Genomic DNA, 14,146 nt, shown 5'->3' on the forward strand with positions numbered 1-14,146 from the left:
AAAACTAACATTATGATATGATTTTGAAGATTTTCCTCCTTAGAAAGGGAGCTATTGCTATGAGTTTTATTATCACTAGTGGAATTAAATCCCTATTCCTCTAAAATACAATTTAAATACATGTGATGAGCCATACAAACAAAGACAATGTTGTTACCTGCTTTGTCAAAAATAAATAAGTTGCATGTCTACGTTATTACATGTATATTGCAAGTTAACAAAATGTATCTTGCATGTATGGGGCAGATATATGTCACCATAGACGTCATGATTTTCCATAGAAGTTTTTATACAATGAATAAAAACAGCTATGAAATCGAGTACATGTACATCACTTGTACATTTTCGGCACCAAAAAAAAAAAAAAAAAAAAAAAATACTGGCCTGCAGGCTACATTCAGTACATTGCATGTTTTTTTGTTGTTGTTGTTGTTGTTGCTGTTGTTTGTTATTCTGCGTATTTAAAAAAAAATGAGAATCACAAAGTATTGGGTTATATTTTTCTAAAAATGAATAGTTACGACAAGGTCTGTGTTAACAATACGTGTGTCGATGAACGATAAAATATGAAACAAGAGTAGGTGCATAAGATGTTAGCTACTAGTATTATTATCGTTATATTGAATTATATAAAGAGTGTTTCTCCCAGGCTTGTAGTGCCAACCGAAGGGGTTTGAAAATCAGCAAGAAAAGGTAGAACCAAAAGAAATGTAATTCTCGTGGTAAGTTTCCTGATGAGGAGTTCCTACACAAAACCACGTGGACCATTTATGCCACCTTTTGCCTCTTAAAGGGAATAATAAATAAATCTTGGACTTGAACTTTTCTGTTATATTCCTGTTTTATAAGAAATCACCAGGTGTGAAGGTTTTGCCCCAGTGGTGGGGGGCGGGGCTTGTTGTTCGTGGCACATGAAGGCCGTCATCTAAAGTGCAAGGTAAGCATCAATATCAGCGATCCTTAAGAAAACATCCATTAAACTTTAGTTTGTTGTGTTTCTGGAACTTTTTAAGTCTTTGAAAGTAAGTTTTTTCAAATCTGAATCAGTTAAATTTCAACTGACATTTTATGATTAAGTTATCATAGTTATGAAGGGAAAACGTACATTTCTATCCATTTCCTCGTAAAAAGTGACATTATTTGTTTATTAGATACATGTATATATATTATGTACAGCTTCCCTTTCATCAAAACACCTGTTAAATATATCATATTTTGGCAATAATCAAAAAGGCTACAAAAATGGATGTAAAGATTTAATAATGATACGGGTTCACCACGCATTTTACTGTGTTCCTACATTTACTAATGACATTAATTACTCGGGATATGATCTGCTTCAATGTAAAAGGAAAGAATATTACGCGCTGATCTCTTGACAAGTGATTTTACGTTCTATGTGTAAAAATTACACATATCTTATCCACAATTTTATATTCATTATTATTATTTCAATGAAAATGGCTTCATATACCACATTGATCGTGACGAGGGGCACACGACGGGAATGACGGTCGACAGAGACCCTTCCTCATTCATGGTACCTGATCCCTTCTCTGATGTTTTATAGAGGTCCGTCTTCGCTCTGCTCTCGATCTGTATCGTCGAAGAGGACCTCTGAGTTTGACTTTTGTTCCTTATCTCCTTCTTGCATCATGCATATTAGATACAGAGAATTCTGATTTCTTGCAAGTGTGTTTAAAGCATTGTGGTTGCAGTGAATGTAAAACCTGTATGCTTATTTTGGAAGTAAAATAAAAGGACCACAATCTGATAACATCTAGTTTGATATGGTGTTCTGATGAACATATACCAATTGACTGGAGAATTAAGAATGGAAAAGAATTAAATTCTTGAGTGACAATATGCCGTCGAAATATCAAAATGTCACACTTGAAGGCCACAGCAAATATTTTCTTTTCACGTTTATATGGAATCCGGAGAGGGTCATCTATAATAACCTGACACTATATCGCATCGTACCATCGTTGTTTCGGTCGATAGTGCGATGATGCGATAATACGATTGAGCGATAGTACAATGACGTGACGGTGCGATAGCGATGGCACGATGATGCGATGCCAATGAGTCGATATTCACTATCGCTTCATCATGATATCACACCATCGTTATCGCATTGTCGCGCCATCGCATCATCGTCATCACGCTATCACACCATAGTTTTATTGTCTTCGCATTATCGAGTCATCAACCTTTACGTCGATATTGAACTGAATGGCCCTATCCGGATTCCATACGTTAAGATTTTGAATAATTCTGCTTCATATGCAATCGGATCACCTCGCCCTTTTCCGTCTCAGGCTAGATCTTTTTTTTTGAAAGGGGCGATCGAGGTGATCCGATTGCTTCATATGAATACAAAAATAGGTCTGCTAATAACGGGGCGCAATTAATACCCATTGGAATTCCCGGCAATAAATTGTTGAAAGACCTGGTATCCTAGAATCACACAGATATTTCAATGAGAAACAAAAGAATCTTTTTAATATCAACTTCAAAGTACTTGTGTACACAATCATCTGAAATGTTTTTTTAATAAAGTAATTTTGCAAAATGACCATCAATATGATAAAGCAATTTTAAGTAAATGTAAGTACAAACTTTAATAATCTACCATGGGTTAAAAAGCTTATTCAATACACAAAATAAATGTATTTTCAGAATAATTATAAAAAATATTAGGCTATATATGAGTATTTTTTGTATTGCACTTTTGTTGACACGTTTACATGTAAAACATGGGTCATGCCGTCATACTTTTATTTTATTTTATTTTATTTTATTTTATTTTATTTTATTTTATTTTATTTTATTTTATTTTATTTTATTTCTTTATTTTTTATTTTTTTTTATTTTTTTTTTTATTTTATTTTATTTAGCCTTCTCTCACAAAGTAACATTTTTGTTCATAATTTATAGTGCTCTTTCATGCTCTCTCTTGCGTTTAGAATTAGTGCGTTTTATCAATCATCCTTCTATGCGTGAGATTGACATTGACTTTTTATTACACGAGTACGCAGAAAAAAACAAAAATTGAAAAAACCCGACAAAGGATTACACGTCCTTGTGCCGAGCAGGTAAACAAGAGAAAGGGTACAATTTTATCTCATACAAAAAATATGTAATTTTGTGATAATTTTTATGTTCTGTTGACCAAGTTCCTGTCATGTGTAGGAAATCCTCACAGATTTATCCCGTCTCCCGAAATTCCTCGGTGTGTCAAATTTATGATCTCAATCCTACAGTGATAAATTTAAAAAAAAAAAGGTTGAGCGTTATGTAAGCTTTCATTTATTTTTATACAGTTTTAATCTCTGATAATTGTTCTAGGTTAATTTACCATAATACTTTACAGCTTATAAAATCAGTTTTTTGTTAGGCATTTCTTATCCGTAATATACTTTTCATATATTTCTAAGTGTGTTGAAGCACTTTTACACATACAACTCTAAAGCTGGATATTAATGTTATCTACAAAATCTTAACGAAAAAACTGACTCTGACCTGAAACTTGAAATGATATTTCCTAGAAATGACATGCCATCATTTTTTAAGAAAAATATTAATGTCTTCAAATTCAGAAAAAGGAAGATAAAATAGACTGTTTTATAACAACTGGGGGTCTGGTTCTCACAACTAAACAAACTGATAAACAGCAATTTAACATCATTTATGTATAATTTGTATATTATGATATGAAATAAGTCTGTATTAAATCATTTATTTTAGTATTTATAATCTAATCCTGACATTGAAAAAATTTCTAAGATGTACACTCTGTTTCTTATTTATTTTAAAATGGGGCAAATCTCTTTCAGAAAAGTTGGGTTACTAAAATTTTGTAGTGATTGAAATTCCTTTCTTTTACACAGCTAGGGTTTATAGACAAGCTGCCAGACTCATAAGCACTGGAAGTTATTTATGATACATGTACATGTATACATGATACATCATGTATATGATAGTACTAGAATCTCAATATGTATCAATAAATTGGGTTCCATGTTCGTTCGCCCTAAAAATTGTTCGCACGATTTTCCCTAATTTAATGTAGAATGAAATCTAAGGAATTTCTTTCCAAATTCTTGGTACATTCAAAATAAAACAGACCGTCATACGTTATACATATTGTCAGAAAATGGTCACACTAAATACCTGAGCTATCAAATCCTGACAGACCTGTTTGGAAATTCCAAAATGTTAAAATACATGTTTTCATTTTCTATCTTCCATCTTCTTATAAATCATTTTTTGAGATCAAAGGGAGATTCTTCAAAGGTAAAACCTTCGACACCCGCTGTTCATTTCTATTATGGACCTATATTTACATCCACTGAATATTTTCTTCTTTATTTCTTAAGAAAACCCATTGCGTTCATCACTGCATGAACTACATTAGGCATATCACCTGTACAGATTTCTTGATCAGTGGCCGTTCCATCAATGAAACTTGCAAAGATGTTCACTTCATTAACACAATAATTAATATCTTTAATCCTACTTAAAATGATAATTTAAACAGATATAAATATAAACAATAAAATGTCTTTCTTTGTTTGTTATTACTGGAATGAACGGTCGCAGCTATTGCAGAAAAAATTTACATAACCCGCTTACGCGGGTATGTATTTTTTCTGCAACAGCTGCTTCCGTTCATTCCAGTAATAACAAACAAAGAAAGCATTTTATTGCTTAAATGAACGTCTCAGTCCTTTAATTGTTTTCAAAACATAGCGCAATTCCTAAAAATAACACTGATGTTTCCTCCTAATTAACATTGATATTAATCATATTAATCATCTAATTAACTATAGTGCAAACACTAAGTCATTCAAAAAACATTAGAATTTAGAATCAAAAATTAATGAAGACTAAATAAACATTGTTCCTCGTATCAGAATTTGAGAAAAAATATCCCAAGTTCGTAAAGGAAATAAAGAGAAAAAAATGATTTATTTTTTTGATTCATATGAGTTTATATATACAAGTAGTGTATATATAAGTATTGGGCGAACCACATATAGGGCAAACAAGATATTGGGCGAAAAATATTTCGGGCGAATGGACTCTGCACGAACGGACTCCCGCGAACAGGTAGATTGGGCGAATGAACCCGTTACCAATAAATTGAAATAAATGGATTTATCCCTAGGATACCTATGTAAGTTGCATTTGTGTCGATCAAACAGGATAGATCGACAAACTGGCCAGATTAAGCTCAATCAGTTGGTATTTTTTAAAAGAGCTGACTGAAGATTCAGAGGGCCTGGATTAAAATCCCAACTCAGGGTTCGACACTAACGTTAGTCTGTTAGTCTCAGACTAACGAATTTTATGTCGGACTAATAAAATCTGCACCTAGTCAGTCCGATCGGACTAATTAAAATTACTGCTTGTATGAAAAATTATCTATGTTCGATTCACGACATTTTGCTGGAAAACCCCAAATGTATTGTTAGCTCTTTATGCATGGCGGGAGGTCAAAAGTCCTGATCAAAAAGACGCTTATTTGCATAGTTGAATGATAAAGATTATGGTAACTGTTTCAGTGATCATGATTTAGTAGTTTGACACGCAGGCTGCAATTGAGAAACAGAAGAAGATGTCAGACTTTTTTAAACTGGATACTGACAATGTTAAGAAGCGAAAGTTAGACGTTAGTATTGAGAAAAAAGATCGGGAGTATGAACGGACTCGCAAATCCCGTGATTTCCAGGAATCTTTGACAAAGAATCACTATAATAAAAACACTATACAACTTATATTTCAACATTTATTTTTGGCGGACTAATAACATTACCTGCGGACTAATAAAAGTTATAGGTCATTAGTCCGGCTGGACTAATGCATAAAAAAGAAAGTGTCGAACCCTGCAACTCGGCCTCTGTCATATTTTTATCCCTTCCTTTTTCACACCTATATACAAAAAAGTAAAGACATACGAAATATAATGTTTTATATTTTCATTTAATGATTTATTATTTTTTGGTTTAGAGTGACATATACAGGTCCAATTGTCCAATAAGCAGTATGTTTGAATAATTAGTTTGGAACATTGCTCTGTGTTATATCACTATAAAAAAAATTATTCACTTAATATGCAGAAAGTAAATTGTAAGATCCTAAATGCCAACTGAGGCAAGCACTGTGGCTTGATGTCACAGCTGTTTGTTAAACTGCTTTATAGATATTAGTGATTAGAACATTTAGTACACATGCGTGGTCATGTAATCATGTACTTTCTTACTTGAGAAAGAACGGAAGCTAGACAAAGGTTCACAGGGATATGATGTTATTCTACTAAGGAAAAAAATCAAATCATTCTCATGCTTATAGTGATCTCAGCTTGCCTGTATCTATGATGAGGGATTTAATAGCTTGTATGTGGCATACAGTAACATTTAATATGTATTTTTTGAATGACTTTTTAATTCCTTTGATGACTTATTTCAGGTTGTTCGTTATGAGGGGGCATCTGCTGTTCACGTTGATCCTGACTATATTCTTCCCATCAGCTGGGCAGACAAAGGAAGTGTGTGTGTCCAATCAAACGATGCGATTCGTGAACCACATTCTTGGCATCAATGGAAACGGTTCTAAAATCTCCAGACAGAAGTTCAAAGACAAATTTCAGGACTTCACTGGACAGCAGGATTTTTATGATGTTTGTCAAAACTCGACAGACAAATTATGTACAGTGAAAAAGGTAAGATTGCTCATAGACAAAGTACTGCAAAAAAAACACAGGATTTATATATATGGATTATATTGTATTGTAACTGTATTATAAACAAATAATGTTCTGTAAAATTAACCCCTTAAGATTGCTTTCTTTTCTGACCAATCATCATGTTCATTTGTCAAAATCCCTAAAAAATTTTGAAGGAAGTTGTAAAATCATTAAATAAATATCAAACTCATAAAAATACATGCAGATGTAAAATCATATACATGTATATTATACCAAATGGATTGACTGATGAAATGTTTATCATACACTGTAGCTTATGCTTATTATGTTCCCCAAACGAAGTTGGGGAACATATTGTTTTTACTCTGTTTCTTATTATTAGGGTCTTCCGTCTCCAACGGAAGACCCTTCTATTATTCTATTGTTTCTTCTTCACTTTTATTCTTTTTTTTTTCTTTACAATTTTTGTGCAGAAGATTTCTCGAAGATGGCTCGATCGATTTTGTTTAAATTTTTAGAAATTATGTGCTTCTATCTGAAGTTTGTACCCCCGACTCAATTTTGAAAAAAATCACTTCCGGTCGGAAGTTATCGCCCTTTCAGTGATTTTTAGAGGGTCTCCTTGTCCGTGAGTAAGCTCAAAAACGACATTAGCTAGAAAGCTGAAATTTTCAGCGATGATAGAAGACACATTGCTGAATTGCACATTGGATTTAAATTTTTTCAGAAAGTTCAAATATGGAAGCTCGGTAGGGGTCAAAATCTAGGACACGAATCATGAGTGAATTTTCCAGACATTTTGTGTCATATCTTTTAAAGTATAATTATTTTGTTAAGACATACTGAACAACATTTGTGTGGAATGCTAAGATCTTTAATATGACACCAAGAAAAAAGTGCTGATTCAGCACATTAAGGACAAAAAGGGGCCAAAAGAATTTATTCAATAACTGTTTAGCAATCGGTTTTTTGTTATACATTACTGAAGCAAAAATGTTTATTTCAACAATCTACAACTGTAAATTTTGATTTTAATGTCGTATATTACATGATTAGGGGCCAAAAGGGGCCAGAATGCTAAATCTTTGACGCTTCATATCTCGAAATTGAGAAATATTTTGACAAGTAATGTTGAACAAAAGATGTTCAAAATCATGTTCTGAACAATATGCAACCTTTCATTTTTCGCTAAACGTCCCCATTAGGGAGTTGAAGGGTTGGCCCCTAAATATTTCTTTTGCGAATAACTCGAAAACGAAAAAGAATCTCTGAATAGTTGTTGAACAAAAAGTGTTTAAAATCCTAAGAGCTTTAAGATGAAATCCAGAAAAAGGGGCTGGGCACTCAAATTAGGGGCCAAAAGGGGCTAAAAGTCTTTTTTCGATAACTCTTTTACAGTCAATATTTTGTTATATATTACTGAAGCAAAAATGTTTATCTCAACAATCTACAACTGTAGATTATGATTTTAATGTCGTATATTACATAATAAAGGGCCGAAAGGGGCCAGAATGCTAAAACTTTGACGCTTTATATCTCGAAAGTGAGAAATATTTTGATAAGTTATATTGAACAAAAGATGTTCAAAATCATGTTCTGAACAATATGCAACCTTTCAATTTTCGCTAAACATCCCATTTGGGGAGTTGAAGGGTTGGCCCCTAAATATTTCTTTTGCGAATAACTCGAAAAGGAAAAAGAATCTCTGAATAGTTGTTGAACAAAAAGTGTTCAAAATCCTAAGAGCTTTAAGGGGAAATCCAGAAGAAGGGGCTTGGCACTCGAATTAGGGGCCAAGAGAGGCCAAAAGTCCTCAATCGATAACTCTTTAGCAGTTAATATTTTGCAATACATTTCTAAAGCAAAGACGTTTATCTTAACCATTTACAACTATATATCATGATTTTTTTGTCGTATGGTACGTAATTAGGGGCCAAAAGGGGCCAGAATGCTAAATTTTCGATGCTTTATATATCGAAAATGAGAAATAAATTGATAAGTAATATTGAACAGAAGATGTGCAAAATCATGTTCTGAACAATATGAAACCTTTTATTTTTCGCTAAACGTCCCTATTAAGGAGTTGAAAGGCTAGCCCCTCAATATTTTTATGCAAATAACTCAAAAACGAAAAAGAATCTCTGAACAGTTGTTGAACAAAAAGTCATCAAAATCATGAGAGCTTTCAGATGATATGAAGAAAAAAGCGCTGATCCCTAATGTTTGGGGCCGTGAGGGGCCAAAACTCGATTTTTTAAAAGTCTTTAATTTTCAATGTCTTTTTACAGATTATGGAAAATCATTATTTTAGAATGAAAATCTCAATCAAAATCTTATCTCATCTTATCAAGAATCGGACGGAAGACCCACTCGTTGCTCGCAACGAGATCGTATCTAGTTAAGGTCTTCCGTCTTCACGGAAGACCTTATAGTGATTGTATTGTTTCTTCTTATTATTATTATTATTATTATTATTCTTTTTTTCACAAAATTTTGTGCACGCGATTTCTCGAAAACTATTCAGCGGTTTTCAACGAAACTTTCACAAAAAATGCGTTATTACTTGATGTTGTGCAGTCTATAATTTGTTTTGGAAAATTCGCTTCCGGTGCCAAGTTATGGACAATTTTCTGATTTTAAAATGCGATTTTGTCGCGCACTTTTTTCGAGAATGGCTAAAGATATGAACTGGAGACTCATTGGAGACAATAGCTCGTGACTTTCTGGTTTGCAGAATCACCTTTTTGTGTGTCGTCAATACTTCCGGTCGTTACGAGATGCAAATTTAAAAAACGATATTTTTCGAACTTTTTTGTTTTCCAATATTTTTCATTTATTTTTGGAATGCTAACAGTAACCCTTCTTATAATGCTTGCTATATGATTTGTTTGTAAATTGATAAATCCAAACTCCAAATATTAGCATTTAAAAATCTGAAGCGGGTCCAATATGGCGGTTGTCTCTGTCAACTCCGACATTTCGCAATAGGGGTTTACGGAGTCAGCCGAGCGTTTGCTTGAACGAAGGTAACATAAGGATAAATGAAATGTAAAGGAATACTTGGATTGTCACGTCGTATTTACGTTGCAATTCTGTGTCAAACTAAGTTCTTCTTAAACGTCTTCTATAATTGGTTTGGCTGGTTCTCAAAGTAGAAAACGAAAAGACTAAATGTGCAAATGAAATACGATACCTAATACATGTATCTTCTGATTTGCAACACGGAAAAACAGATCTTAAATCATAGTTATAAGTAATAGTTTTTCAAGAAAGAATATCAATGAATACAGTAAGTATAAAACTTGTGTCATATTAAACTAATAGAAAAGACAAAATAAGATAACTATTTTTTAAAAGATCGCTTAATGGGGTTTGTATTAAAATTATTGTCTCGAAGATCTGATTCAAGTTATTGAGCACAAATGGTATCCAATTCCCTGACCGTCGAAAGGCAAGCCATGTTTTTCGGCGAAACAGTACAACCTTTTCATGAAAATTTAACTAATCGGGAGAGTTCACTTTGGGGATAAACAGGAAATTAAAAAAGGTAAAAATCCGTAGCCGTATCACTGCTTTAGTCGTACTTGCTTACATACGATATGGAATTTGTAAAATTAAATGTGTTAAATATACTTTCTTATTCTCGAATTTAAGGCTATAAGAACATTTCTTTATTTCATTGAAGCTATCACACCTATAAGATAGAACATTCCAAAGAAAAGGCGCTAAGATTAATTCGTAGCGTTTGGCGCGAAATTATGAATAGTGACTCGCCTTTCATAATTCTAAGACAAAAGCACTGTTATACCGAGGTATATACAAGAAAATTTAGAGCAGAGGTCTCAAAAGCGTAATATTTAGCGCGTTGGATTTTTTTGCTGGATTTTCATGTTGGCGACTCAATCCCCTTTTATGTGCAATTTTTGTTTACTTTTTCAGATCGATTTAACGTTTTCTTTCCGGAATCGGACGGAAGACCTCTCGTTGCTCGCAACGAGTTTCACATCTAGTTATTATTATTTTTCTTCTTCTTCCTGGGTACTTTTTTGTCCGGGAGTGATCTTGTAAACTACACATCTGACTTAGGTAAAACCTTTTTAGGGTCAGTAGGCATGTTATGTAGATTTGCGGAACGAAGGTCATTTTGCGCGCACGTGCTTGCAAGAGCGTGCACGTGCAACACGTGAAATGACCGATTTAATTGATATAGGAGTAACTTTTTAAATTTTTGATGAAATGCTTTCAAACTTATAATATAAGAATATTTTAGTAGCACAGACAATATGACATGGTCAAAATAGCAAGATCTCACGCGCATGCACGTGCACTTCGCTCTGATTGGCTGAAACTAAAGTCTCAATATCTTTCTTGTTTTTTGACGAAATCCTTTGAAATTTTGAACATCGCCATGCATTAGGATAGCCTACAACATGATATATAGCAATTATCATGAAAACACGTGCACGCACGTGTGCTGCTTTCTGATTGGCTGAAAATTTAAATAGCTATAACTCCCTTGGTTGTCAACCAAATAGGATGGGATTTGGAACATAGATAGATATAATGGACTACTACAAGGAAGTATGGTCATCATGCACATGCATACACGCGGGTGTACGTGCGCTGCAATCTGATTGGCTAAAACTTTAAACAGCTATAACTCCCTTGGTTTTCAACCAAACGGGGTGGGATTTAGAACATAGATAGATGTAATGGACTTCTACAAGAAGGTATGGTCACCATGCACATGTATGCTTGTGCGTGCACGTGAAATGAGCAAAATCAAAAATACACTTGAATGAGCGTATTTTTTTAATACTTTTGGATTAAATACTTTAACATTCAGTATATTGAAATATGTAGATTGTGTAGACATGATGATATGGTCAGTACGCTCATGCATTCACATGCGCACGTGTGCAACGCTAAAATTTGAATGAACTTGGTACACTTCTGGGTAAACGTTGTAAAGTCTCAAGTGCATAGAGTTTGTCTTATTTAATGAAGCTTACAGGGAATATGGCACCAAAAGGGAGTTGGGGAGCGTTTGGGGAACATCTGTAACGGTCCCCGTTACAATTAGCACTAGTTTGATTACATCCTAGGTTTTTTTTATTTTATTAATCATGACAACAGAGTATTATGCATTATTTATTTACAGAGGTAGTATATATTTTGTGCTTAGATCTGTGTATGTACCATTTATGGTTTCAGATAATTTTATAAGAGAGTTTTGAAGTCATGTTATTCACCACTTTGAGATTATTCATAATATTTAACATTGGGCTAGATAATGATATCATGTACCAGTATTACATAAGCTGCAATAATGTAGCCCTCCCTGATTTTTTTAATCTGATATTTTCTGGAGCCTCTCAGAAAAGGGGGAAGAGGGTTACATTATTGCAGTTAGTATTTCATGTACATGTATTACAAATGCATTATATGTATAAACATCTATCAACATTTTTGTATCAGTGCCTGTCATTGGATGACATCCTGCGTCTCCATGGATACAAGAGTGGGACTGACATATCTCACAAGGGATTGGTGGAAATTTCACCAGCACTGTTACACAATCACCGCACATGTCAGCAAAATGGTGGAAGTTATCACAAGAGTTCAGAGGGCAAAGGTCGCAAAACGCCCTCGGCAACAGCAGGTAACTGGAAAGTATCATTGGAATACCTGTAGCAAGCACCTGGTGTATATCTTAATGTAAGCAATTAACCCTACTCCTACAAGTAAGAGCCTCGGTTAATGTCCCTACGCTCCATATATATTACGATATGTGGCGCCAAATCAAAAATATCTCGCCGTGAACCTCTAGCATGCTGGAGTACAATTAACCTCACAACAGCCTGCCTAGTTTTGTTTAAATTTTTAATTATTCAGAATTTTCATTAACCTTAGTAACCTACAGTTGATGGTACTCAAAGAAAACCCTACTTTTCTACTTTGGATTACTTTTCCACATCATTTTTATTGATCTCCCAGAACTTAATATTATGTTTGTTCTCCAGGGAGTTATGGGAGATTTATGCTGTTACATACTCCAAGACCATTCACCTTTCAACGTTTGTTGAACTTGACCTTTTTCCTTTGACATTGACTTCATTTTTCTTAAATTTATGAAGAGAAACTATTCATACATGCCAACTTTTGAAAATTCCCATGGGGGATTTAGCGCGTGACAACAATTTTCAAAGCTTTAAATTCGCGACATTTTGTCGTGAAATTAAATGATTATGAAATGATCTTTTTTTAAATTTATAATATGGATATCACTTATCAATACAACTTTTAAGGATTAATTTAACACAAAAAATATTGTTTTTCTTTCCAAAATTGAAATATTTTGGCTAAAATAGGTGCCTTTCTCACTAAGGAAGGGGTACATGTATTTAGTTACATATGTAAACAGCATTTTTTGTCTACCAGGACACATAATTTAGTGAAAAATTGAAAATTGTACAACTTTTAAATCATCTTTTTCAAAGGCTAAAAAATATATGAGGTTTTGATAGTGTAAAGTCCTGTTTCTGGAAAAATTTTTGAGATTTTTTATTTATATTTCAATTAATTAGAAATTCTAATAAGATATTAAATTTACAGAAATGTATACCACCTATCCAAAAGAGAATTATTTTTGTTACAGTCATGAAATTTGACAGGCTTGATGGTGCCATGTGGGTATTTCCAAGTCATGCATATACCTAACATACAATATTACTTTTTGGAGAAGGGAGGGAAAAGAAATTCTAATTGACATACACTTGATTGTTTCATCTTAATTTTTTCATAATATTTTTCATTATAAGTATATAAAATCAGCAGCTATGCTTTGTAGTTTTCTTAATTTTCGTTTTCAAAAAACGATCTCTTTGGGTTCTGATTTTATGGTATCGTTAGTATTTTATTGTCTTTAATTTATGTTTTTAATAAAAATGACTAACAATTATCACATTAATCTATGTGTTTCACCTTGCATATCCCTTAAGGTGGCTCATTACATCCACAGTTTATTTTAGATTTCAATAGAGCACCACTTATAATGTAGATGTCAAATATCCAGATGGGGTCATTGATATCATAAATATTTTTTATAGAATTTTTTAGTTTTTGTCTAATTTTAATGAAATGTTTCATTTCAAGTTTATCATTAACAGAATTTCAGAACTTTCAGTGTCAAAAGATGGGCATGTTCTTAAGACAAGTACACACAGTGAAAATACCTCATAATTCCTAATAATAATTTCATTAGAAAAAATAGTTTTTTCATAAAAAACAATTAATGTCATTATCTTTTTAATCTATGCTTAAAACATTAAGAAAATGAGTTCTGAAGAGACAAGGAATGTATTTCGATGAATAACATGTGTCAAATTGAATGAAGAATGTTTAAACGAAATGAAAAATCCAATTTAAAAAATA

The 14,146-nt window shown here is 33.1% G+C and overlaps 1 protein-coding gene across 3 annotated transcripts in view; it reads left to right on the plus strand.

The window, feature by feature from the left end:
- The first annotated feature begins 3,006 nt into the window (after positions 1-3,006).
- The window catches only part of LOC134229508 (metal cation symporter ZIP8-like), a 38,576-nt gene continuing 27,436 nt past the window's right edge, over positions 3,007-14,146 (plus strand). For 2 of the 3 annotated variants that reach the window (XM_062711253.1, XM_062711255.1), the window contains exons 1-3: positions 3,047-3,142; positions 6,475-6,727; positions 12,191-12,374. In XM_062711253.1, coding sequence (XP_062567237.1) covers positions 3,141-3,142; positions 6,475-6,727; positions 12,191-12,374 — 439 coding nt within the window. In that variant the 5' untranslated portion in view covers positions 3,047-3,140. Of the gene's footprint in view, positions 3,143-6,474; positions 6,728-12,190; positions 12,375-14,146 lie in introns of all 3 variants that reach the window. The other variant, XM_062711254.1, reaches the window with a different exon arrangement.

The sequence above is a fragment of the Saccostrea cucullata genome, unplaced genomic scaffold (assembly GCF_032062105.1).
Source record: "Saccostrea cucullata isolate Sc308-1 unplaced genomic scaffold, CSIRO_AGI_Scuc_v1 ctg311, whole genome shotgun sequence".
Classification (NCBI taxonomy): Eukaryota; Metazoa; Mollusca; class Bivalvia; order Ostreida; family Ostreidae; genus Saccostrea; species Saccostrea cuccullata.